The 27,131-nt window shown below is 43.3% G+C and overlaps 1 protein-coding gene across 1 annotated transcript in view; it reads left to right on the forward strand.

The window, feature by feature from the left end:
* The first annotated feature begins 8,152 nt into the window (after positions 1–8,152).
* The window catches only part of nol11 (nucleolar protein 11), a 49,247-nt gene continuing 30,268 nt past the window's right edge, over positions 8,153–27,131 (forward strand). Inside the window, exons 1-6 of the mRNA XM_060918939.1 lie at positions 8,153–8,307; positions 18,588–18,701; positions 18,791–18,847; positions 18,965–19,113; positions 24,341–24,398; positions 24,582–24,723. Coding sequence (XP_060774922.1) covers positions 8,161–8,307; positions 18,588–18,701; positions 18,791–18,847; positions 18,965–19,113; positions 24,341–24,398; positions 24,582–24,723 — 667 coding nt within the window. The 5' untranslated portion in view covers positions 8,153–8,160. The remainder of the gene's footprint in view (positions 8,308–18,587; positions 18,702–18,790; positions 18,848–18,964; positions 19,114–24,340; positions 24,399–24,581; positions 24,724–27,131) is intronic.

A 27,131-nucleotide genomic window follows, 5' to 3' on the forward strand; every position in this document is an offset into this window, starting at 1 on the left:
AGGTATCAGATCTACAGATCGGCTCGGGCTCCAGCGCCTGCTGGTGACATCACACTATGTGATTGGCTGGACCGTTTGAAGGATACAAGTTTGTGGTTGGTCTGGACAAATTACAGGAGTAGTTATCGCGGGATTAGGTTTCGTGGGATTTCATGTCATGTTCATGTCGCGCGCATTGCATTTTTGTTGAACACAACTTCAAAGTAAAAGCAATGCACATTCAGTCTATGCATGGGGTAAAATTAGAAAATACGTTATTGTAATTTCTAATTAACCTTACACGGGCCAGTCAGAATGAACCAAAGGGCCGGATGCGGCCCGCGGGCCGTAAAATGCCCAGGTCTGGTGTACAGGATGACTCAACAACCCATGTGACCTCAACAACTCTCCTTAGGGTTGCTTTTGATCCACAAGAGGATATATGCACGGAGTGCAGAATTATTAGGCAAGTTGTATTTTTGAGGATTAGTTTTATTATTGAACAACAACTATGTTCTCAATCAAACAAAAAGACTCATAAATATCAAAGCTGAATATGTATGGAAGTTAGAGTGGGGTGTTTTTAGTTTTGGCCATTTTAGGAGAATATGTATGTGTTCAGGTAACTTTCACTGTGCAGAATTATTAGGCAACTTAATAAAAACCAAATATGTAGCCATTTCACTTATTTATTTTCACCAGGTACACTGATATGACAACTCCAGATTTGCAAATAAACATATCTGACATTCAAACACAAAACAAAAACAAATCAGTGACCAATATAGCCACCCTTCTTCATGAGGACACTCAAAAGCCTTCCATCCATAGATTCTGTCAATTTCTTTATCTGTTCACGACCAACATTGTGTGCAGCAGCAACCACGGCCTCCCAGACGCTGTTCAGAGAGGTGTACTGTTTTCCCTCTTTGTAGACCTCACGTTTTATAATGGACCACAGGTTCTCTATGGGGTTTAGGTCAGGTGAACAAGGGGGCCATGTCATTATTTTTTTCACCTTTCAGGCCTTTACTGGCTAGCCACGCAGTGGAGTATTTGGACGCATGAGATGGAGCCATTATCCTGCATGAAAATCATGTTCTTCTTGAAAGATGCTGACTTTTTCCTATACCACTGCTTGAAGAAGGTTTCTTCCAGGAACTGGCAGTAGGTCTGGGAGTTGAGTTTGAGTCCATCCTCAACTCGAAAAGGTCCAACAAGCTCATCTTTGATGATACCAGCCCATAGCAGTACTCCACCTCCACCTTGCTGGCGTCTGAGTCGGAGTGGAGCTCTGTGCCCATTACTGATCCAGCCACAGGCCCATTCATCTGGCCCATCAAGAGTCACTCTCATCTCATCACACCACAGCACCTTAGAAAAATCAGTCTTAAGATATTTCTTGGCCCAGTCTTGACGTTTTATCTTGTGTGCCTTACTCAGTGGTGGTCGTTTTTCAGCCTTCCTTACCTTGGCCATGTCCCTCAGTATTGCACACCTTGTACTCTTTGACACTCCAGGAATGTTGCAACTCTGGAATATGGCAGAACTGGATGCTAATGGCTGCTTGTTAGCTTCACGCTTGATTTTCCACAGATCATGTGCAGTTATTTTGCGCCTTTTTTTTCCCCGCACGCTTCTTTCGACCCTGTTGACTATTTGCAATGAAACGCTTGATTGTTCGGTGATCACGTTTCAACATCTTCGCAATTTCAAGAGTGCTGCATCCGTCTGCAAGACATCTCACAATTTTAGACTTTTCAAAGTCTGTCAGATCTCTCTTCTGACCCATTTTGCCAGAGGAAAAGAGGTTGCCTAATAATTATGCACACCTGATATAGGGTGTTGATGTCATTAGACCACACCCCCTCTCATTACACAGATGCACAGCACCTGATATACTTAATTGGTAGTAGGCTTTCAAGCCTAAACAGCTTGGAGTGGGACAACATGCATTAAAAGGATGTTGTGGTCAAAATACTCACTTGCCTAATAATTCTGCACTCAGTGTATACCTGGAACTCCCCATTATACCCTGTCCACACTAGGGATTTTGTACCGATACGAAACTACTTTCGTACCGCAACACCTGTCCACACTAGCAACTATACCGGTACTGTAGCGGTATAACTGTATCGGTACGAAACCCACAAATGTATGGGTTTACTATGGTTTTACCATGGTTTTTACGTAGTAACCATGATTCTACCATGGTATCTCATGGTTATTCTCAGTACTATGAACCAACCATAGTATTACTATGGTTTATCCATGGTAGTAACCATGGATCTACTATGGTATTTCATGGTGATTCTAAGTACTATGAACCAACCATAGTATTACCATGGATCTACTATGGTATTTCATGGTGATTCTAAGCATGGCCGTAACTACCATTGAGGACACCGAGGTCATGTCCTCGGTATTTTTTTCAGAAATTTCAAATTGGTCTACGCTGAATTCGAGCAGTGATCAATGTAAAACGCAGCGTCCACAACCACAAGTCATCTGTATTTCCCCCCAATAAAATTCACATTCGTCTAATGTCATCTGAAATCTCTCAGCCTCTATCTCTATCGTTGCCGTGTCTAACGCAGCGTCACGTGACGTAGCCTATACTAGTGTCGGCCGGGGAAGTTGGGTTTTGGATAAAACAGGCAGGGTGTAGTCTACGCTCTATCACATATGCCTACCTAACCTAACGTAGGCTAATAGTCACATCGCATTATAGAGCGCACATAACTCTCTCTTTCTCTCTCACTCACTCACTCACTCTAGCCTGGGAAATCCCATGCTGCTTTGCACAATCGTTCCGATCTGATTTCACTTGTGATATGGTCTGGTGTTAACCAGACTAACTCACTCACACACAGACACACAAATACAGACATACACACAAATAATACACTCTCACACACTCTCTCTAATACATAGTCTTCACACAGAACTAATAGCCCTACATTCTAATGTAATTTAAGATAATGAAATGTAAATAATGCCAATTCAGGTAGCTGAGCAATACACTCAGTTCAGTTCAGTTTTGACTTTTATGTCAGACAAAACTCCACAGTTATGATGGTAGAATTCATCTCATCTCATCTCATTATCTGTAGCCGCTTTATCCTTCTACAGGGTCGCAGGCAAGCTGGAGCCTATTCCAGCTGACTACGGGCGAAAGGTGGGGTACACCCTGGACAAGTCGCCAGGTCATCACAGGGCTGACACATAGACACAGACAACCATTCACACTCACATTCACACCTACGGTCAATTTAGAGTCACCAGTTAACCTAACCTGCATGTCTTTGGACTGTGGGGGAAACCGGAGCACCCGGAGGAAACCCACGTGGACACGGGGAGAACATGCAAACTCCGCACAGAAAGGCCCTCGCCGGCCACGGGGCTCGAACCCAGGACCTTCTTGCTGTGAGGCGACAGCGCTAACCACTACACCACCGTGCCGCCTCTATTATTAGTACAATATTTATTCACCATTTGAAATCAATCAATTACACTTTTTTACTTTATGTACTGTATAGATCCTAGGTTACATTTTATCCATTTCTTATTTTCACTCATTAACTTGTATTTTATCTGCAATTGACATTTTGTTTATTTCAGTTATGATACCAGTTACAGTTTAATATATAATTATTTGTTATTATTTACTATTGTTAATATAGTTTAAATTTGTATTAATTACTTGTTAATTTAAATGGGGGAAAAATTAGAACAAGCCATTGTGCTTTATTTTTTCTTCCCCCAGCACGTTTTCTATTTTTGTTCCATTTATGTTTATCTTGTAAATTTCTTTTATCTTGTGCAAATAAATAAAATAAAATAAGGATACGGAAGATTGGGAGCAGCTGAAAGAAGATGACCTACAATTAACAACAGTTTTTCATTGCATTTACACTACCGTTGAAAAGTTTGGGGTCACTTTGAAATGTCCTTATTTTTGAAAGAAAAGCACTGTTCTTTTCAATGAAGATCACTTTAAACTAATCAGAAATCCACTCTATACATTGCTAATGTGGTAAATGACTATTCTAGCTGCAAATGTCTGGTTTTTGGTGCAATATCTCCATAGGTGTATAGAGGCCCCCTTACGAAAATTAACCATGGTTTTACTATGAAAACTAACCATGGTTTTACCATGGTTTATAGTTATTCATGGTTTTTTTGGGTAACCATGAAAACCATGGTGCATTTTACCTCAATGTTCACTTAAATTTTTAGATTCTAAGTAAATGTTAATGTATCTGGGCTGTTAATCGAGATCCTTCTCTACAGCATTGACTGTTGGACGAAAGCATGGTAATACTACAGTTAGTGCATCCTTTTAAAAACCATACTATCCCTTTTTAAACTAATTTCGTAGTTACTATGACCTATTACACATACAACTATGATGCTACCACAGCTACTGCAGTACTATGGACAAACCACAGTAATGCTATGGTTGGTTCATAGTACTTAGAATCAGGGCCGTAGCCAGGATTTTTCAAATACCGAGGTCAAGCATGGCTGACAGCATCGAAGCACGTGCCCCCCACCACCACCACCACCACCGGCAGAACTTAAATAAATAAATAAATGAATGAATGAATGAATGAATGAATAAATAAATAACAAACCAAGGATAGATTTGGTGGTGAACACATTTATTTTAACAATTCTAAAACTGTGGCACCATAACTGTGGTGTTTTATCTGACATAAAAGTAGAAAGGTAGTGAACTCTTGAACTGAGTATACATACCTAAAGTACCAGTTACCTAAAGTATTGGCATTATTTACATTGAAGCATACACATGACAGAAAGGTTGTGAACTGCTGAATTGTAAGCTTTAGTATTACACCTTATCATAATAGTGTGAGTGTGTGTGTGTGAGAGAGAGAGAGTTAGTTTGTGTGTTATTTGTGGGTGTCTGTATGTGTAGAGACATTCTGAGCAGTAATGTAAAGGCATCAGTCTATCTGGCTGTCTTGAATTGAGATCCATTTGCATGCATTCTCTGAAACAGAGTGTTCTCACCACTGCCTGTAATGTAAGTTTGACTCACAACACATTTACTTTAACAATTCTACCATCGGGGCGGCACGGTGGTGTAGTGGTTAGCGCTGTTGCCTCACAGCAAGAAGGTCCTGGGTTCGAGCCCCGGGGCCGGCGAGGGCCTTTCTGTGCGGAGTTTGCATGTTCTCCCCGTGTCCGCGTGGGTTTCCTCCGGGTGCTCTGGTTTCCCCCACAGTCCAAAGACATGCAGGTTAGGTTAACTGGTGACTCTAAATTGACCGTAGGTGTGAATGTGAGTGTGAATGGTTGTCTGTGTCTATGTGTCAGCCCTGTGATGACCTGGCGACTTGTCCAGGGTGTACCCCGCCTTTCGCCCGTAGTCAGCTGGGATAGGCTCCAGCTCGCCTGCGACCCTGTAGAAGGATAAAGTGGCTACAGATAATGAGATGAGATGAGATGAATTCTACCATCATAACTGTGGAGTTTTGTCTGACATAAAAGTCAAAACTGAACTGAACTGAGTGTATTGCTCAGCTACCCGAATTGGCATTATTTACATTTCATTATCTTAAATTACATTAGAATGTAGGGCTATTAGTTCTGTGTGAAGACTATGTATTAGAGAGAGTGTGTGAGAGTGTATTATTTGTGTGTATGTCTGTATTTGTGTGTCTGTGTGTGAGTGAGTTAGTCTGGTTAACACCAGACCATATCACAAGTGAAATCAGATCGGAACGATTGTGCAAAGCAGCATGGGATTTCCCAGGCTAGAGTGAGTGAGTGAGTGAGAGAGAAAGAGAGAGTTATGTGCGCTCTATAATGCGATGTGACTATTAGCCTACATTAGGTTAGGTAGGCATATGTGATAGAGCGTAGACTACACCCTGCCTGTTTTATCCAAAACCCAACTTCCCCGGCCGACACTAGTATAGGCTACGTCATGTGACGCTGCGTTAGACACGGCAACGATAGAGATAGAGGCTGAGAGATTTCAGATGACATTAGACGAATGTGGGTGGCACGGTGGTGTAGTGGTTAGCGCTGTCGCCTCACAGCAAGAAGGTCCTGGGTTCGAGCCCCGGGGCCGGCGAGGGCCTTTCTGTGTGGAGTTTGCATGTTCTCCCTGTGTCCGCGTGGGTTTCCTCCGGGTGCTCCGGTTTCTCCCACAGTCCAAAGACATGCAGGTTAGGTTAACTGGTGACTCTAAATTGACCGTAGGTGTGAATGTGAGTGTGAATGGTTGTCTGCGTCAGCCCTGTGATGACCTGGCGACTTGTCCAGGGTGTACCCCGCCTTTCGCCCTTAGTCAGCTGGGATAGGCTCCAGCTTGCCTGCGACCCTGTAGAAGGATAAAGCGGCTAGAGATAATGAGATGAGATGAGATGAGATTAGACGAATGTGAATTTTATTGGGGGGAAATACAGATGACTTGTGGTTGTGGACGCTGCGTTTTACATTGATCACTGCTCGAATTCAGCATAGACCAATTTGAAATTTCTGAAAAAAATACCGAGGACATGACCTCGGTGTCCTCAATGGTAGTTACGGCCATGCTTAGAATCACCATGAAATACCATAGTAGATCCATGGTTACTACCATGGATGAACCATAGTAATACTATGGTTGGTTCATAGTACTGAGAATAACCATGAGGTACCATGGTAGAATCATGGTTACTACGTAAAAACCATGGTAAAACCATAGTAAACCATGGTAGATTTTCGTAAGGGCATTTCCAGCAACTCTCACTCCAGTGTTCTAATGGTACAATGTGTTTGCTCATTGCCTCAGAAGGCTAATGGATGATTAGAAAACCCTTGTACAATCATGTTAGCACAGCTGAAAACAGTTTAGCTCTTTAGGTGGTGTTTACATTAGACCGTATCAGCGGATCATCAGATTAATGTTTTTAAAACGATTCGCGTGCACACAGCAACGCCAATACACGGATACGCTCGGCTCCGCAGGCATCCTGTGCTCCAAATCACTCCGCCCTGAACAGCGAGTGCCCTCTGGAGGGTGCGCACTCCGGCCCTGCGCAGCTCACAGAGCGTGTGAGTGAAGCGCACGAGCAGTGATTCGGGACAAATAGCAGGAAGTGAAGTCCGCGCCGTTTTTCAGCAGTCGCGTCACATGACCAACGCCAGCGAATCAAGAAGGTGGATGTCACAGTGACGTTGTCCTGTGCGTATCCTTGTTTCTCAATATTTACACAGCACCGGATCAGATACGTAATGGATTGAATACGTGGGCCCTGGCGGATTCAAGTTGTTCCGCCTGTGGAGTCGTTTCCCGGCGTTTTAATGTGAACGGACAGTGCATCCGTGACGAAAACGAGACGGATACGGTCTAATGTAAACACCACCTTAGAGAAGCTATAAAACTGACCTTCCTTTGAGCAGATTGAGTTTCTGGAGCATCACATTTGTGGGGTCGATTAAATGCCTCATCTCATCTCATTATCTGTAGCCGCTTTATCCTTCTACAGGGTCGCAGGCAAGCTGGAGCCTATCCCAGCTGACTATGGGCGAAAGGCGGGGTACACCCTGGATAAGTCACCAGGTCATCACAGGGCTGACACATAGACACAAACAACCATTCACACTCACATTCACACCTACGGTCAATTTAGAGCCACCAGTTAACCTAACCTGCATGTCTTTGGACTGTGGGGGAAACCGGAGCACCCGGAGGAAACCCACGCGGACACGGGGAGAACATGCAAACTCCACACCGAAAGGCCCTCGCCGGCCCTGGGGCTCGAACCCAGGACCTTCTTGCTGTGAGGCGACAGCGCTAACCACTACACCACCATGCCGCCCTCAGAAAAATGTCTTGACTATATTTTCTATTCATTTTACGACTTATGGTGGTAAATAAAAGTGTGACTTTTCATGGAAAACACAAAATTGTCTGAGTGACCCCAAACTTTTGAACGGTCGTGTATTTCATACACTTTAGCGTAGATTATTCGATTCGAATAGAATAGACGAGCCAAAATTTATATATATACTTTTTTAAAATGTATCATCCGGGACATTAGGTGGCAGTGTGAGTGATTGATGATCGCTCAGTAAAATGTTCAGGTCACAACGCCGTTGCGGATTGGTTCGTGTCATCTCGTCGTGCAATCTCGCGATGTTTTGTAAGTGTCGCTCAGAAACATGGCGGCGCTGTTTGAGGCGTACACGCTGTGCGGGCTCGTGCCGACGCAGAACTCAACAGACTCTGGGATTCAGGGACTCGAGCCGGACGGGGATGAGGACCGTGTGATTGTTACCGACTCCGCGCGGTCTGTCACCGTGTACAAGGTAAAAAAAATATATATATAGATATACGAAACAATATGGCGGCCTTGGGACAGAGACCCGGCACGCGCTGTGAGCTCATTCAGCGTGTAAACACAAGCAGGACTGCCCGGAGTGGCCTGCTGAAGCGGTTTCCTCTTTACCGAGGAGGAAGCAGTGTGAAGTGTTGAGTAGAGTTAGCTTCAAGAGCTGTTGCTCATAGAGTGAACATTAGCTTAAGGAGTTCGCTAGCTAAAGTTTAGCAAACAAGAAGGCAAGTCCTGTCATTTAGCTGAATCCTGAATTACTCCGAGTTTCTGTCCGACTTACAGCGGTGCTTCAAAGTTTGTGAATCCTTTAGAATTTTCTATATTATAGAATAGAATGCCTTTTATTGTCACTCTACATATGTACAATGAGATTAAAGCATTTCCAATAACAGTACAAACAGCGTGGAGAGAGAGAGAGAAGGGGGAGGTAAGGTGCACAGTCTGAGGTGTATGCAGGCCCGCCGATAGGGGGGGACAAACGGGTAATGTGTAAGTTGTCCCGGGCCCAGAATTGGGCTCTCATGAAGTTGCGATTAAATTATTTTATTTCATTTCAAAATGTGTTGATTTGGTAGCCTGGCAAGCCAGACTAAAGGCCAATTTATGCTGACAACCCAGTCCTTGCAGATAGCGTCGCAGACAGTGTCTGCGTAGCCCCCCCACCTTCGCAGACGCTCTGCGCGCACCTCCCAAAAATTGTGACCACCGCAGAAGCCTCGCAGACAAGAGGGCTCTGATTGGTCCACTCTACATCCGCTGTACACGCACTTCCGCTTCCCTCCTTTCCCGGTTTGTTTTGTTTTCACGACCGACATTTTTAAAAACACGAGCGAAGATGGAGCAGCACGAAGAGCGGTTGATCGAGGAAGTGAGGAAGTACGTACATCTACACGACTCCAGTTCTAGTCATTATAAGTAACCGGAGGATAAACACTCCACTAACCACACCCACCAACTACTCCTAGCGACTTCGCGCCCCCTTGCGTTGTGGCGGTGAATAACATCGCACACGCCTATTACTCCCCGCTCAACGATAAATTACAACTGTCTGTGAAAAGCTATCTGCGAAAGCCTTGTCGCAAGAGCATGCAGAGGCCTTAAATGTGAATATTTAGTCTGGCCTCGATCCGTAGACATTTCCGAAGGGGGTAGGAGGAACAAACCGCTGTCTTTCAAACTGTCTCTGTGCGTATAGGCCAACGCTCCGACCAATCAGCGCAGCAGTGACGTAGTCAGAGCGACAGAAAGCAGTGGGGGAGGCCTTGAAATAAATAATTTTTCAAACTGCGTATTAATTAATAAACAGGTTCTAGATATTAAGAAGTTTGGAGATAATGACCACAAGTTTGGAGTCTGTACCACATACACATTTTTTCCAAGTGTTTTTCAAGGGTTTGCTTAAACTGTTTTTGAGAGTTTTTATTTAGTGGTGTTTGGTGAAATAATTTCCCTTAAATTTAAAATAACGGGAAAATAAGAAACAATCAAAAAGTAATGTTTCAAAGCTGTTTATTAATTCTTCGTACTGCACAAACTAGCCCCATCCTTTTGGCTACGAGCGGAGCCAGCTGGTAGATCAGACTTTTTGCCATAGCCGGTCGGCAAAACAGCGAAAACGTCCTTCTTGAAAAGGAATGAGCGGAGAGCCTCTTCCTGCTCATGTTTCAACGAAAACTCCAAGTCTAAGGTGGTGTTTACATTAGACCGTATCGTTTTCGTTGCAGATGCACTGTCCGTGCACATTAAAACGCCAGAAAACAATTCCACAGGCGGAACAGTTTGAATCCGCCAGGGCCCATGTATTCAACCCAGTACGTATCTGATCCGGTGCTGTATAAACATTGAGGAACGAGGATACGCAGTGCTGAGCTCTAGCTGACGTCATTGGACAACGTCACTGTGACATCCACCTTCCTGATTCGCTGGCGTTGGTCATGCCACTGCGAGGTGAAGAGTGTACCGAACACTGTTAGATCCTTCTAGCATAAACACGAAGGCCATACACGGTGTAAAAAAGGCGTCATTGTAGTACCAGTACCGCCGATAACAGACTGGCATACTTCATTTTTTACAACGACATCCTTCCACTTGCAAGTGGTGAGTGACTTGCGCATGCCCGATATGCACTGGGATCATGTGACGTGCCGTCTAATTAGTCATGTGATTAGCGTATCTGTGTATTGGCGTTGCTGTGTGCACGGGGAACGGTTTTGTTGCGGGCACAGAAATTGTGTGTACACGAATCGTTTTAAAAACGTTAATCTGATGATCCGCTGATTCGAAATGATGTAAATAGGGCCTAATTCTTCTAAAACTGATTCCAAAGCGGAGTAAAACGCGCGCTGTTCACTAGCTGTAGCCATCTTTCCTATTGCGCTTTGTCGTCACTCCTGCAAAAGCCCGCCCAAAGAATCCAAACAAAAACCTTGCGTTGTGATTGGCGGGCACGATTTGATGCCCGGGGTGTTTTTGTTTATATGGTGCGAGGCTAGACCCATTTGCTAGGCAAAAATATTTTTGGCCGCTAGGCGGGTGGGTCTAGTTTACTTGGCTATTGATTTGGGGGAGAAATGTGCTATATTTGCATTCAATAAATGATTTCTAGATCTTTTGCCTTTATTGTCTTTGAAAAAGGCGTCAAGAACCCCCTACCACCCCTAATGCAAAAATGGTTTGGTCTGACTCTTTGATTAAGGGGAAAAAAACGACATCGTTCGATCATAGCGCTTCGACAGTCAGCGTGCATGCTATTTGCAAACATGCACAAGTCAGGAGCACAGAAAAGAAAAGAGAAAAAGAGAGGAAGAAACCAAGAGACTCAGGGGCTCACTGCATAAATATTTTAAAAAAGATTCGGATGATGCAGCAGGTACTAGCAAAGGCAGTGGGGCAGCTGAGCCAGGTAAGACACGGCCAACTTTTTCCAGCCCTGTAAAGTAACCCCAACCAAGGCACGCGCGGCACGCAATTCATGTTACAAACGAGGGGAGAGCAAGTCACACTGAACACCATATCAAACGCACAGGGCATTGAATCATTTCATAACCACAACGGCTTAATAATATTGCGTTTCATATATCTGATTGAAGCTAAGAATATTCACATTAGCCCGCAATCATATCCCGCCGTTTCTCGAGCGGTGCGTTCTTCTCTGCTTTTCACACTGGACAGTACGTACGCACAGTATAGACCCTTCCCGCATGACGTCACCGCGCCGCGAGATTTCGGTAGTCGCCATATTGGAAGACCAAGTACACATCTATGCAAGTACATACATGCATAAAAGAAACTACACCTGAAATGTAGCCAAGGCCGGTTCTGCCCTAATCTGGACCCGTGCAACATCGCGCAACCCCCACCCCCCACCCCACCCCCCCAAAAAAAAAACAAACGCAAAAAACACCAGTCTAAATCAGGACAACCAGTGTTCGAACTACGGGGGTACTCGGGGGATCCGAGATCCCCTGAAACAGACATGAGATCCCTTGAAAACATGATTTGGGAAATGTTGGGGGGTCTCTAAAATATTGGCAAAATGATGTTTATTGACATAGCAATTGTGTGTAACGGGACGCATTTGCATATCCGAAGTGTTGCGTTTACATCAAAGATAAAATAAACCGATATGACAACGACTGCTGCTGCCAGGTTGGTTGTTGAGTAGCCTGACTTTTTTTTTTTTTTTTTTTCTTGCGTGTGGTATCATTGTTGACGCAAGGCTGTTTTTTGAACATGCCAGTGCGGACACGATTTCCCCTGATGAGTTATGACTTCAGACGTGATGTGTGTGTGGAGGTGTGGAGTCCGCGTGATATGTGTGTAAGATCCGCGCTCCGAGACAAGCGCAAGCACCCCCCAGGGAAAAAAAGGGACCCCCCGAAAATATCGGCATAGTTCGAACACTGAGGACAACCATCACATAACTATAAACATTTTATATCAACTATTTTAACTAAATGGGCTATAATAAATAAGCCTGCAGGCAGCCACGGTGGGCTGCCTCAGAAAAGTAACCATTCAATGACACAACTGAAAGCCTGCAGCCACGGCGGGCTGCCTCAGAAAAGTAACCATTTGTCCTACCTTAACTAGTTTTGCTTTTTCTGCCTCCTTTTTTTTATTTTCGACCCTGCATTTATTTTCTTTCCTTTTCTGAAAACCCGATTTGGTCTTCCAATATGGCGCAGGGTTTGTTTACTTCCGGTTTCTGGTGACGTCAGTGGGAAGGGTCTATACTGTGTTCGCCCCCAGCCCTGCCCAAAATCCCCCGTCCATTGCTGCTCCTTCAAGAGCACCCCAATCGCGTGATTATAGTAGACTATCCACGAGTTTAGGAAGGCATTGCGGGGGCTGTCGCATGCAGGCTTGGGGCATAACAGAATACATTTTAGTGGCGTTCGGTTAAAGGATACAAAATAACAGTAACCACTTATTCCATTACAGTACAGGGGGGAAAGATTCAGTGAAATTGGGGATTACTTCACAGGATCACAATGTGTGTGAGGTTGCTGGTTTTTTTTTTTTTTTTTTTTGTTAAAATGTTAAAACTGTAAAAATGTTGAAATGCTAAAATGAAATGGTTGTTGACCGGTTGAATGGTTTTTGAATATCTGTCATTTAAGGGTTGGAGTGAGTAGAGACTGGGATAAGAGAGGTGGGTGTGTGTGTGTGGGTTGGCCCGGGGGGCCCATTCAGAGCATTTTGTCCCGGGCCCAGCCAAAGCTGTCAGCGGCCCTGGGTGTATGTGTTGTGTTACACATTATGGAGTGAGATATAAAGTATTGCACAGAGACAGTCACATTATAAGATAAAATATTACACATTACGAAGTATTGCAAGGTAAGGTAAGGTGCACAGACTTGAGGTGTATGTGCTGTGTGTAAGGTGCACAGTCCTGAGGTGAATGTGTTGCATTTCACATTATGGAGTGAGGTATTGCACATTTATAAAAGTATATTCCTGCATAAATGTGACCTAAAACATCAGATTTTCACCTAAGTCCTAAAAGAACCCAGTTAAACAAATGAGACAAAAATATTAGATTATACCTGGTCACTTTTTTTTTAATTGAGGAAAATGATCCAGTATTACATATCTGTGAGTGGCAAAAGTATGTCTCTCTCTAGGATTAGCAGTTAAATTGAAGGTGAAATTAGAGTCAGGTGTGAGTGGGCACCCTGTTTTATTTAAAGAACAGGGATCTATCAAAGTCTGATCTTCACAACACATGTTTGTGGAAGTGTATCATGGCACGAACAAAGGAGATTTCTGAGGACCTCAGAAAAAGTGTTGTTGACGCTCGTGTTACAAAACCATCTCGAAAGAGTTTGGACTCCACCAATCCACAGTCAGACAGATTGTGTACAAATGGAGGAAATTCAAGGCCATTGTTACCCTCCCCAGGAGTGGTCGACCAACAAAGATCACTCCAAGAGCAAGACGTGTAATAGTCGGCGAGGTCACAAAGGACCCCAGGGTAACTTCTAAGCAACTGAAGGCCTCTCTCACATTGGCTAATGTTAATGTTCATGAGTCCACCATCAGGAGAACACTGAACAACAATGGTGTGCATGGCAGGGTTGCAAGGAGAAAGCCACTGCTCTCCAAAAATAACATTGTTGCTCGTCTGCAGTTTGCTAAAGATCATGTGGACAAGCCAGAAGGCTATTGGAAAAATGTTTTGTGGACGGATGAGATCAAAATAGAACTTTTTGGTTTAAATGAGAAGCATTATGTTTGGAGAAAGGAAAACACTGCATTCCAGCATAAGAACCTTATCCCATCTGTGAAACATGGTGGTGGTAGTATCATGGTTTGGGCCTGTTTTGCTGCATCTGGGCCAGGACGGCTTGCCATCATTGATGGAACAATTAATTCTGAATTAAACCAGCGAATTCTAAAGGAAAATGTCAGGACATCTGTCCATGAACTGAATCTCAAGAGAAGGTGGGTCATGCAGCAAGACAACGACCCTAAGCACACAAGTCGTTCTACCAAAGAATGGTTAAAGAAGAATAAAGTTAATGTTTTGGAATGGCCAAGTCAAAGTCCTGACCTTAATCCAATGGAAATGTTGTGGAAGGACCTGAAGCGAGCAGTTCATGTGAGGAAACCCACCAACATCCCAGAGTTGAAGCTGTTCTGTACGGAGGAACGGGCTAAAATTCCTCCAAGCCGGTGTGCAGGACTGATCAACAGTTACCGGAAATGTTTAGTTGCAGTTATTGCTGCACAAGGGGGTCACACCAGATACTGAAAGCAAAGGTTCACATACTTTTGCCACTCAGATATGTAATTATTGGATCATTTTCCTCAATAAATAAATGACCAAGTATAATATTTTTGTCTCATTTGTTTAACTGGGTTCTCTTTATCTACTTTTAGGACTTGGCTGATGTTTTGGGTCATTTATGCAGGAATATAGAAAATTCTAAAGGGTTCACAAACTTTCAAGCACCACTGTATATCTAACTACAAGAAATATCATCACCCCAACACACCATTCAAAGGTCATGACATCTTTTCCTGACTTTTCTAGCTAGTCATTGGATAAAGCTGAAGGTTGACTTGTTTAGGCCCTGTGTCTGTCTGCCTCAATACAGTCTTTGTCCTCTTGTGACTTTCTGAGGTAGGACTTTCCACATTCATATGATTGCATGTGTCAATTGACTGTTAAAGATTGCTAGTAAAATGTATCGTCAGTGAATAAACTCTCATCTCTCTCCTTTGGGACCATAAAGATGCATTCTAAGCTGCATTATTGTATTACAGTGTTCAAAATCCCTGATGACATCCCATCTCACAGGGCTACGATCATGTTTTTTGTTTTTTTCTCCAGTGCATCCAGGCTCAATTGACTGAAGCAGGTCATTTGTGGTGTCTGGACAACACGCTCTTATGTTAACGTTAATATTGCATGGCGAATGAAAAATCTGGAACGGCCATCACTGAACAGAGGTGGTGGTCTAAGAACTCATTTATCAGCCACCTACAATGCAGTCCTTGACACGCTTCCCGGACAACTGAATGCACACCAAAACCCAGCTGTTTTCAGTGACTCATACCCCTTTTCCACCAAATCAGTTCCAGGGCTGGTTCGGGGCCGGTGCTGGTTCACAACTCGTTCAACTTGCGAGCCAGCTGAGAACCAGTTTGCTTTTCCATAGCTCACGGTGCTAAGGGAAGCCACGTCATTACGTCGCTGTATGCGTCAGTTACGTCGCTACGTTTGCATAAACCTTGGCGCGAATATCGAAGCAAAAACAACACGGAAGAAGAAGCAGCAGCAATAATAATAATAATAATGGATGACTTCGCGTTTGTACAGCTGCTGCTTCTCGTCGCTTAAAAATGGCGATCTTTCGTGGTCTTGTTATTGTTGTTGGTCTTAACAAACCCCCCCCCCCCCCCCCCCCCCCCCCCCGGCTGACGTAAGCGGTTCTTTCCTCTGGCCCAGCAGAGAGTTGGTGCTAGCCTGGAACTGTTTTTTCTGTCCCCAGAGCCAGTTCTTTGTCAGTGGAAACAGAAAACCCGGTTCCAAACTAAGCACTGGCCCCGAACCAGCCTTGGAATTGCTTTGGTGGAAAAGGGGCACACAGGAGGACAGAGAGAACCAACAACCCATTGATCACCCCAATGACTCTCTAGGCCGCTCACACCCAGCCCCCAGTGACCCACACCAACAGGATGACTCAACGACACCTTAGGATTGCTTTTCATCCATGAGAGGATAAATACCTGATACTCCCTATAGAGATCTTGCAGTCACGTGACCGGAAAGTACACAGCCGCCATCTGGTCGGTAAAAAACACCGCTGAATACTGGTGCACTCGTGTACAGAATGGATCAATTTCAACTGACGGACTACACGGCTCATTTTTCTAATGAACAGATAACTAGATATATGTCTAAAATAAACGACCTACAGATTAGTGACCCTTATGGCTTACCGGACGTAGTTTTCACGACCGTGTCAGTGGATATTGAACTGCCAGCGGAATACCCAGACGTGTATAATTACCTCATTAACTTTCCCTCGCTGTTCAGTGGTGAAGCACTGCGTGCTTATAAATCTCTGGACAGTTATCTTTACAGAAATTCAGGATTTGTCAGCCGTGGCATCTTGTAAACAAGAAAATAATCCTCATTGGACGGGTAAGTCACTTAAGTATTGAGTATAGCACTGACCAGCCGATTATAGAATAGAATAAGGTAATTCCAGCTGTAATTCCAAATCGTCCGTCTTGTTTACCATGGATCTGGCGTTGGAGAGGTAGAGGCTTGGCAGTGGAGATTTGAGTGGCTGTTTTCTGAGCTTAGTCAACAGGCCGGCTCTGCCTGCAGCCTCGCTTTTGCTTCCGCTCCCGATGCCGCCTCCTTCGCTTTGCTTCCGATAACAATCCACGGAGACCCCGCTGGTCTCGCTATCTCGTCCGGAATGTTGTGCATGCGATGGAAATCGCTACAAACCGTCATTTTCTGCTGGAAACCAATGTCCAGTAAGTCCATACGGTTGTAGTGGATATTGAAGTCCGGTACAGATGAACAACACGCAAAAATACACACGAAAAACATAAACGTGCACAGGTAGGGAGAGCTTGTAGCCGCAGCCGTTGTAGTAGAATTGTATATAGTAGGGTTTTCCAGAAGAAAAGGTAGACGTAGAAGGCGGAAATATGGCGTTTGACCGACAAGATGGCGTCTGTCACAATCTGGATCGGCTGTGACGTCACATGCAAGTGCTCCATTAGTCAGACAGAACTGAAGAAGCCTTTCGGATGAGAGGTGAAACGTCTTCAGGAATCTTCAAGCAAGTCCAGTTGTTCTCTTTTACCATCTACAGATTGCGTGGCAAAACAAAAAACTATTTTATCCCTATATGTGACCTAATATGTCAAAGGCTGGCTATGGGATGGTCGGCTGGCCGGTTCTGCGTAGGCTACATGTAGCATTAAAACGTATGATTAAATGATGTCAAGGGCATCTATTGGTGTCTACATGAACACATTGTTAAACCTAGTCAGGGCAAATAGACCACCATTTTCGATATTACTCACACGACTTGAACTTTAGAGCTCGCTGATCATACAGAACCTGCGCTGTAAATTCAACATAACCAGGCTACACAGAGCAGGTTTTGTGCATCGATATAATTTGATAGGTTACACAGAATGCATCGACCATGTATACACCCACGGTCAACGACTTGGCGTCTGTTTTCATCTCAGAAAAAATCCAACACTAGCGGACTTTTTTTTTTGAAGTCGTCTTCCAGCATTTTGAATGTGCAGCGTGTCATCGTCATCCCCCCCCACACTGTCTTCATATTTTGACTTGCAGCATCTGATCTGTTTCAGTCAGTTGTTTTTGAGGGCAAAGATACCCAGGGTTATAGCCCCGAGTGATGGGACCTAACGTCACCACTGCCCTTCATGCTAATTCGTGCACTACAACACCACCACGATTCAAACTACACCATAGGTGCTGATAGATCATCTTGCCATCACTCTAAGTTCGGAGTAAAACCGTCAGTATTGAGCGGTTATAGGAAGATAATCGACAGGGTGGCGTGATGCGGTCCTGTCCCAATCTCTTTTTCCAAAGTTCATGATTTTCCAGTTGCATGTTTTTCGAAGTATTTTTCTTCCTTCTATACCAGTGATTTTTTTTTTTTTTATTCTGTTAATCGGTGACGTGTTGTGCTTCTTAATCCGTTTGTTTGTTTAATGATGCATGTCTGTAGAAAGGTCAGTGTTGATTTTACAGCAGCTCGAAACATGGGTCTGTCTCTTGAGGATAATCAGACAAGAAAGTGCGGCTTGTCGTGTAACCAAGAAACCGAGACTGCTTTGTCCGAAGACTTTCCCATGGCGGAAAACGTACTGGATGTTTACAGAGCGCTGGTGTTGAAGACTCCTTCCTGAAATGTAAATAGAATAAACAGAAAGGTTCACGTTGACAATGGAAATGTTGAACATGTTATCGCGTGGTCTGTTCTAGAGTTCAGTTGAGATTGTGTCGTACAGTGTGGCAAGTAGTGACTGCTGTCAAACAGCCTGAATTCATAGCGACATCACTGTTTAGTGTCGGATACAGTGTCCGATTGTCTAGACTCGGGCAAGATCAGGAGCTGGAGAATATTCATGTTCTTTGCTGCGTGATTTCAGTGTTGTGTGCTAATTCTAATCACACTATTGCTTTTCATGGAGCACTTGAACGCAGCGTTAAGTCCACTCTGTGTTGGCTGTTTGCAGGTTTCTGATCAGAAGCCCCTGGGCAGCTGGGCAGTGAAACAGGGCCAACGTTTATCCTGTCCTGCTGTCTATAACGCACAGACAAACGAATACGTTGCTGTTGCAGATGAAAAGGTAAGTGAAGAGAGGCTAATGGAATGTATAAGGGACGTTGGAATATCTCATGGAACGTGTAAGGAATCTGTGCGTCTTGTTTTTTTTAGGTCATCAGAGTTTGGAAAGATGAAGAACTCAATCTCGATAAAGCCTTCAAAGCAACAGTGAGTGTGTTTTCCAGATCAAGAGCATGAAATAATAGTGTGTGAAAACACCAACCTGATGCAAACTTGCTCATTCGTCTTTTGCCTGTTTTTAAACGAGTTGTGTGTTTGTGTCAGGTGTCAGCTGAGATATACCGGGTGCACTCGGCTCCAGAGCAGGAGTCGGTGGTGCTGTTTCAGCGCGGCGCTGTTCGACGCCTCGACTCGCTCCTCGCGGCTCCTCAGCAGCCCGTAGAGGAGGTGCTGTCACAGGAGGAGGTCATCAGGTGAGACGAGACACGGTGTGCACTGAACTGGCTGGTTCCATTTAGTGAAGGTCTTGATTGATGGGTTTAACAGTCATGGCAACGGAAAATGGCCAAAAAATGAGCCATTTTGTGCTTTTAAAGGGGAAAAAAATAGTTTTGTTTGAAGATTACAGGTCCTTCAAAAGCTCCACTTTCCTCTCTTCAGGGATCCCAGACGTCCGCTATTTAGCGGAATTCCGCTATTTTCTAGCGAAAGTGTTTTTTGTTTTTTTTTTAAATCTCTTGTATATCCATTAAAAATATGTTTAAGTAAAATGACCGGGGGCGTCGTGGCTCGGGTGGCTGGGGCGCCGTGCCGTGGATCCGGGGACCCGGGTTCGGTTCCGGCCTGGGGTCGTTTCCCGGTCCCTCCCCGTCTCTCTCTCCCGATCATTTCCTGTCCTGTCTCTGCACTGTCCTATCCAATAAAGGTGAAAAAGCCCAAAAAAAAAAAAGACCAGCAGAATACGTTCTGATTTGGTTTGCTTGTTTAGCGATGTTTTCGTCGGCTTCGTTTGTTCTCGTTGACATTCGGGAACACTCCTTCTTCTTCTGTCGATTTATTGGCGGTTAACAATCGATGTGTATTACCGCCATCTACCGGGCTGATCGGGAACACTCGGAAGTTAAATTGATGTAAATACCGCGAGACTGTACGCGATAGAACGAGAAAACAATATGGCTGCGCCCATTTGCTAGAAAACATGTTTTAACTCCGTTCGTGCTTTTGTTTCTAATCCGTTGAACTTAATTTAATTCTAATGCGTTGAACTGAATTCAGAGCACTGCAGGAACATCAGAAAAGCAGAAGGAAAGATCAGAGAAACAGAAGCAGAGAAAACTGGAGGAAAGACAGAATGCACCCCAGAAAAGAGCATTAAATTCCTCTGCAGTGAAACCTTTCAAAAAGAGAGAGGTTTAAATCAAATATCTCCAGTATTTGCTGTACATATGTATATATCTAATATTACTGAATCATTGATTTCTGCTCATATTCATGATTTTTGAAAAATGAATGTGGCTTATATTAGACTAGTTTTGACATTAACTTGAAACAAAAAAAAAACAAATGAGATGAACTATGGATACTATTGTTATCACAAAATCAGTGGAATATTTAGGCAAGTATATTCTTCAAAGCTACATTTTCGTCTAATTTTTATAAATTTTTTTTGCCACTTACGTCATTGATTACAAAATATGGCATCAAATAGATACACATTATTGTTAAATTCTGTTGCTTTTCTATGTTAAATCTATGTAAAAAAAAGTGTGTTCTATAGCATCTTTAAATGTTAAAATCTCAACAGCTTCAGGCAGCCCCCTTGACCCCTGCTGATAGTTTCTTACATTCCTCTATTTTTTTCAATTAATTACTGCTGGGATCCCTGTCTCTTGCTACAGTACAGTTGTTCAGTGTTGCCAGATTTGGCATGACTCCTAAAAATCCTTTTAAAAAAAATTAAGAATTAAATACACGGGTGATTATGGGAAATCGTGTGCGCTGATTGGTCAAAAAATTGGGAATATTTCTCGATAATCGCCTCTCGCAACTCGGCAGCCGAACACTTCGTCACCGTAGGTAAGGATGAATTACAAACGATGAAAGAAAGCGCTGTTCCTAAAAGCACTAAAGATGCTACGAAGTTTGGTCTAAAACTTTTCAAAGGTAAGCAGGGATGAGAGTTTTCGGCGGATTTCCGCTGTTCAAGCTTTATTAACTCCAACGATGTTTACACATTATTTGTAAGTCGCCATCTTTAGTCTCGTTGAATGTGATGTAAAATTTGCGTTATCTACATTGTTATTGGTCAAAACATCGGTGTCGAGACCATAATAGCCAATCAAAAGTTTTTACAAAGACACCCACATCCGCTTTCTTTTATCAAAACGTATACATGTTCGTGAGCTGCATATCAAAAAGACGCTCCTCTAATCAGCGTGCTTTCTCAAGATGCTGAATACCATTGACAAGCGAGACGAAGCGAAGGTACGTGAAATTGATGCTGGTATAAAAAAAAAAAAAAGTTAAGCAAAAGGAAAGCGAGAGAGGAGTGAGAGAGAGAGCAGAGGAGAGCCAGGTTAGAGCATGTAAAAACACAGGAGGAGCTGGCTAATGAAAGAAAAAGGAAAAAAGAGAGGACTGACGAGCTTTTGGCTTTGGCCAAGAAGCTGAATTCTAAAAGATCAAATGAAAATTTGTTTCAAAAATAACTGGGAAAACATACAAGTGACGTGGACAATAAGATAGATAGACAGTCCCCATAAAATATGCATTTGTTTGATTCAGTACATTGAATATATGATCATTTGAATTATAGCTGACAGTGTTGATAACTGTAGAACTTGAAAGTTTCAATAGACATTGTGAAGAACTCGTATACAAGTAATGTGGACATTAGGAAAAGGTCAGTTTGTGTAAGATATGAATGTTTTTATTTAATTCAATATATTGAATATCTCATCTCATTATCTCTAGCCATTTTATCCTGTTCTACAGGGTCGCAGGCAAGCTGGAGCCTATCCCAGCTGACTACGGGTGAAAGGCGGGGTACACCCTGGACAAGTCGCCAGGTCATCACAGGGCTGACACATAGACACAGACAACCATTCACACTCTCATTCACACCTACGCTCAATTTAGAGTCACCAGTTAACCTAACCTGCATGTCTTTGGACTGTGGGGGGAAACCGGAGCACCCGGAGGAAACCCACGCGGACACGGGGAGAACATGCAAACTCCGCACAGAAAGGCCCTCGCCGGCCACGGGGCTCGAACCCGGACCTTCTTGCTGTGAGGCGACAGCGCTAACCACTACACCACCGTGCCGCCCCATATTGAATATATGAATTTGAATTATTAATGGAACTGTAAATAACTGAATTTTAATGGACATTTTTTAGAAAAAACAAGTGATGTTGACAATGAGTAATAACCAGTCCACATAAAATGTAGATATTATTTTGAATTAATGCAATACACATATTGATTTTGATGCATATTGTTCTATATCAGGGGTTTTCAAAGTGTGGGAGAGTCATCCCCCCCCTCAGAGAGCAAATAAACAACAGCGCCCCACCACCACAATTTTTGTTGTTGCTATACTTAAGGTTCCATTCGTATTTAAAAAAAAAAATGGTGGTTGTACACTATTTTTTTTCTTTTACATATTTTAAACATGTGCTTTTTGAAAACATCTTTTTTTACACATTTAAAACATCTCTGCTTTATTAAAACCTCTTTTTTAACACATTTTAAACATCTCTGCTTTATTAAAACCTTTTTTTACACATTTTAAACATCTGTGCTTTTTAAAACATCATTTTTTTTTTACACATTTTAAACATCTCATAGCATCGTTAGGCCAAAAAAAAAGTGTGTTTCCGGTTACCCGCCCGACCCTAATCCGTACCGCCCGACCCTAAACTTTTTTTTCCGTTTTTTTCCCCAGTCGCGACTTTTACATATAACCCAACCGCGTGAACCGGACGTTTTTGTCACTCACTGGGAAAATCAGGGCTTTCCACAAGCGCCGGCCATACAGCTGACTACACAATTAAGTCCAGCCGGCTACTTTAATGACTTATTTTTGTAGCCCACAGGCTCTAAATATTTATTTTCGATTTTAATAAAATTAAATGTTTATCTAACGGACTGACAATAATGTCAAACTGAACCGCACTCATTTAAGTTGTGATTCGCACTGTTTGTACCGATAATAACCACAAATTCCCCGCAGACTTAGTTGATCAGGGGAGAGTAACTCATCCGCGGCCCCGACATGCGGTGTGCGCGCGCTTGGCGGAGGCAGTAGTGTGTCGGGGCCGTCGGAGGGAACAGAAGCAGAGATAACGCTTATTTTGTCTTTCACCTAGAGACATGATTCAAACTTTAAAACGGAGACAAAATTCTCCTGTGTGGATCTGGCATTCAACTTTTTTGCTAGGCTCTATACTTTTTGATCAGTCACAGATCAAACGCCATGATCACACCTGGAGAAATTCAGGCTTTATAATGGGTGTCTATTGCGTTACACACCAGCGGCGCTCAGGAGTTTAGAGTGGAGGCAGCCTGAAAAAAAAAAGCTCTAACTTTCTCATTTAAACTGTTTTCTCAGCCACAATTTTCACTCTACACACACAATTTTCTCAAGAGTTGTAGTCACACATTGTGTGAATCAAGACAAGTGTCTCCCTGAGCGATAGGATTTACAGTTTTTGAATGAGAAGCCTGAAAGTAAGGAGAGGACAGCCGCGCTCTCCCATAGACTCGCGTTATAAACGTGGCAGCACTTTTACTGCAAAATCAGAAAAATCACTTGTTTTTAACTCGCTCTAGTGTCCACGTTTTTTACACTAGGGACAAAAAAATTACATTAATGTGTTCATGGGAGCCTTGTAGCACTCAATGTGAAAGAATTTTGTGAATAGCTCCTTCCGTTTCCATGTAAATCAGTGTTGTTCGAGGAGAGGGAACTCTGAGAAAAAGCGCTCTTTGCTTGTTATGTTGTGTCTTTTCCCTGCACCGTTACCAAGGTGACGAGCTGCACTCGGGGAGCAGAGAGGGGTGGGGCTGCTCTCTCTCTCTCATGGTGTATTGAGCTGTTATATTTACAGAAAAATTCATGTTAAAAGGTGTCTCATGCTGCATCAGATTCATCAGAAGGTGGTAACTCGGGTGACCTGCAAAGAAATTCATTATATTTTGTGAAATTATTCCTGTCTAAATATAGGTTATGGCAGCCATCTTGAAAAAAAAAATTTCAAAAAAAAAAAATGCTTGCCTACCGACCCTAGTTTTGAAATCTACGTAACCAGAAAAACACACTTTTTTTTTAAATTTATTTATATATTTTTTTTGGCCTTAGCTAGCACCTCTTGGCAGACAACACACTGTGGCAGTGGAGCAACTTCAGATCCAGTCCATGAAAATCCAAACTTTAAATAATCGTGGTCATACTTCCTTCTTTTTTTTGCTTGGCCCAGACTCTGTCTCCTCACTCACTGTAGCTTTAGGTACTAAAAATCGATCCATTTTGTCTCTGGCAAAGGCTAGCTGAAGTTCGCTAAATGTCCGCAATAGTAACTTATTCTGGTTTGTTTTTCCTGACGTTGCCCCCCCGAAGAACTCTGGTGCCCCCTAAAGGAGGTGCGCCCCACACTTGGAAAAGCCCTGTCCTAGCTCATGTGTTTGATTCATACGCAGGTGGAGTTCAGTGGTGCGGGCGGAGCAGCAGCTCATCCTTCTTTTCAGCACAGAACAGGTACAACACACTCGACTATGTTTATCAGACCACAGATTAACTTTCCTCACTTACCCCAAAATGAGTCCTGGACTGCTGATTAGCGTAGCCTCTTCTCATAGCTCTCTGTAATGTTTGTCTTGGATCACGGTGACTGATCTCCAGTAAAGAGAGAGAATGGTGGGGTTTTTGTTTGTGTTTCAGAAAGGAGAACACTTCGTGTACGTCCAAAGGTTCAGTCCTAACACTCTATCGAAGCACAGGTTGGAGACGGAGCCCGGCGAGTCAGCGCCCCTCAGCTACACCGCCACCTTCAGAGACGGAAACCTTCATCTGCTCTACTTGTGTAAGCTTCCATTTGTCATCTCTTCTTGCCGTCCTTCAGAATCGTTTCTATTCATTTTCACTGCTAGCGTGTAATTTTGTTCCAGCTGTACCATCAACCATAGGTAGAACGGCCTGAGCTGATGTGGGCTCAGCTTCAGCGATTGCATTCAGTCGTGCGACACAGGAGAAGGCAAAGTCATAAACGTTTCTCAAAGTTTTGCTGTAATATTTAAGCTATTCCACAAAATCGAGTCGTTCACGAGCTGGTAAGCCGTTTTTTAATAGATAAAAACGTCCGACGAAATCATTTCCACTTAAACAAACAGGCAAAATCACAGTAGCAATTTGTGAAAAATGCTATAATAATTCTTGAAGAAAAATATACGTTCTTACAATCAAATACTTTTCATTCCACATGTTTGTTTGTATTTTTTGGGGTTGTGTTTACAAGTCGTTTTTATTTCGTCCTCGGTTGGTTCAGCAACACGCTCTGCCTCCCCCCCCATGGTATAGAGATCTTGCAGTCACGTGACCGGAAAGTACACAGCCGCCATCTTGTCGGTAAAAAAACACCGCTGAATACTGCTGCACTCGTGTACAGAATGGATCAATTTCAACCGACGGACTACACGGCTCATTTTTCTAATGAACAGATAGCTAGATATATGTCTAAAATAAACGACCTACAGATTAGTGACCCTTATGGCTTACCGGACGGAGTTTTCATGACCGTGGATTTTGAACTGCCGGAGGTGGAATACCCAGACGTGTATAATTACCTCATCAACTTTCCCTCGCTGTTCAGTGGTGAAGCACTGCGTGCTTATAAATCTTTGGACAGTTATCTCGACAGAAATTCAGGATTTGTCAGTCCCCCTAAGATGTGGCATCTTGTAAAGAAGAAAATAACAATCCTCATTGAACGGGTAAGTCATTTAAGTATTGAGCACTAGAACTGATGCTAGATATATCAGTAGTATCTAGCATAGCACTGACCAGCCGATTATGGTTGAATCATACATGGCATATATATTTATTTATAAACCCTTATAAGGATTTACTACTAAGACAGTGGTAAATTCTTATAAGTTCTTTACTGTTTTTTTTTTCGTACCACACCGCTAAAGACCCAATCCACCCCCCCAACCCTTTTCTCAGGCTCCCACTTCCTGGAATTTTTTATTAGAGCAAGTCATAAACTTGTGCTGCAAATAACCACATGGATATACTGAAATAAATACATGGCGAACCTGAGATGAAATGGTCACTGCACAGGTGCCAGTGATCGTTCCTTCCAGTCGGTTCCCATGCCTTGTTCTTGTTGTTTGGATCAGCCTGGCCGATAGCAGCAATCCATTTTGCACGTCTGTCAGGGTCTCGTGGCAGCCTATGAAACTTTCTTCCCGATTTCTGACCTCTCCTGTTGTGGCATTTATATGCCATACAACTCTCCGGCATTGTGGCACGGTAATATTTGAAGATTTCGGCGAAAAATAATGAAAGTCAGTGTCGGAAATATGGCGTTTAACCGACAAGATGGCGTTTGTCTACAATCTGGAGCGGATGTGACGTCACATGCAAGTGCTCCATATGAGCTGATATCCTAGTAGTAGAGTTGCCAATCAGAACATGCGATTGCTCATATCCAGTGAACGTGGATAGGCCCTTTTTTGTGGGATCTGGAGGTTAAAGAAGCAGCCTTGGGCCCATAGGGTTGCTGGTTCGATTCCTGGGACCAGCAGGGAAAAATGTGAGGGAAGTTGAGTGAATGAACAGCACTTTCTCCTCCAGAAAAAGAGCCAGTCACCAAACCCCCAACTGCTCCCTCGGTGCTGAAGCATAGCTGTCCACTGCTGTGTGCGCGCATGCACGTGCTCATTGCTTAAATGCAGAGGCAGAATTTCACTGTGCTTGAGTATACATATGATAAATCAAGGCTGTTTCTTCTTCGGTTGGTCTAAATCCAAAACGGCTTCCTGTTCACTTGTACACTCGCTACATACGGCGTAACATAACGAGGGTGTAGGGAGTGGAATGCGCTCTGTGTCTGGGGGGGATAATGAACTTGCATCTAGTTGTTTTTTAAATTTGGAAAGTTGGCACGGTATTTTTAAACAATGTTGAGTGTGCTGTAAATGTCATATAGTCTAAGCTTTCATAGACTGAGGCCATCCTTAAAAAAAATCCGTTTCCTGTCCACCGGGTGAGCAAAAAAATTTTCAGTCGGGAGGGAGGGATTTTTTTTTTTTAAATATATGGATGGATAAGAAATTGCAGTGCTGTTTGCTTTTTCTTTCAGTACTTTATTATTACAAAAGCAGACACATTTAATAAAATATGACAGTTTAATCAACTGAAACTTTAAGTTAGCATTTTAAATGCTGACTGCAACATTTGCAAAACTTGTACAAAGGTACTTAAAATGTC

This window comes from Neoarius graeffei, chromosome 4, assembly GCF_027579695.1.
Source record: "Neoarius graeffei isolate fNeoGra1 chromosome 4, fNeoGra1.pri, whole genome shotgun sequence".
Classification (NCBI taxonomy): Eukaryota; Metazoa; Chordata; class Actinopteri; order Siluriformes; family Ariidae; genus Neoarius; species Neoarius graeffei.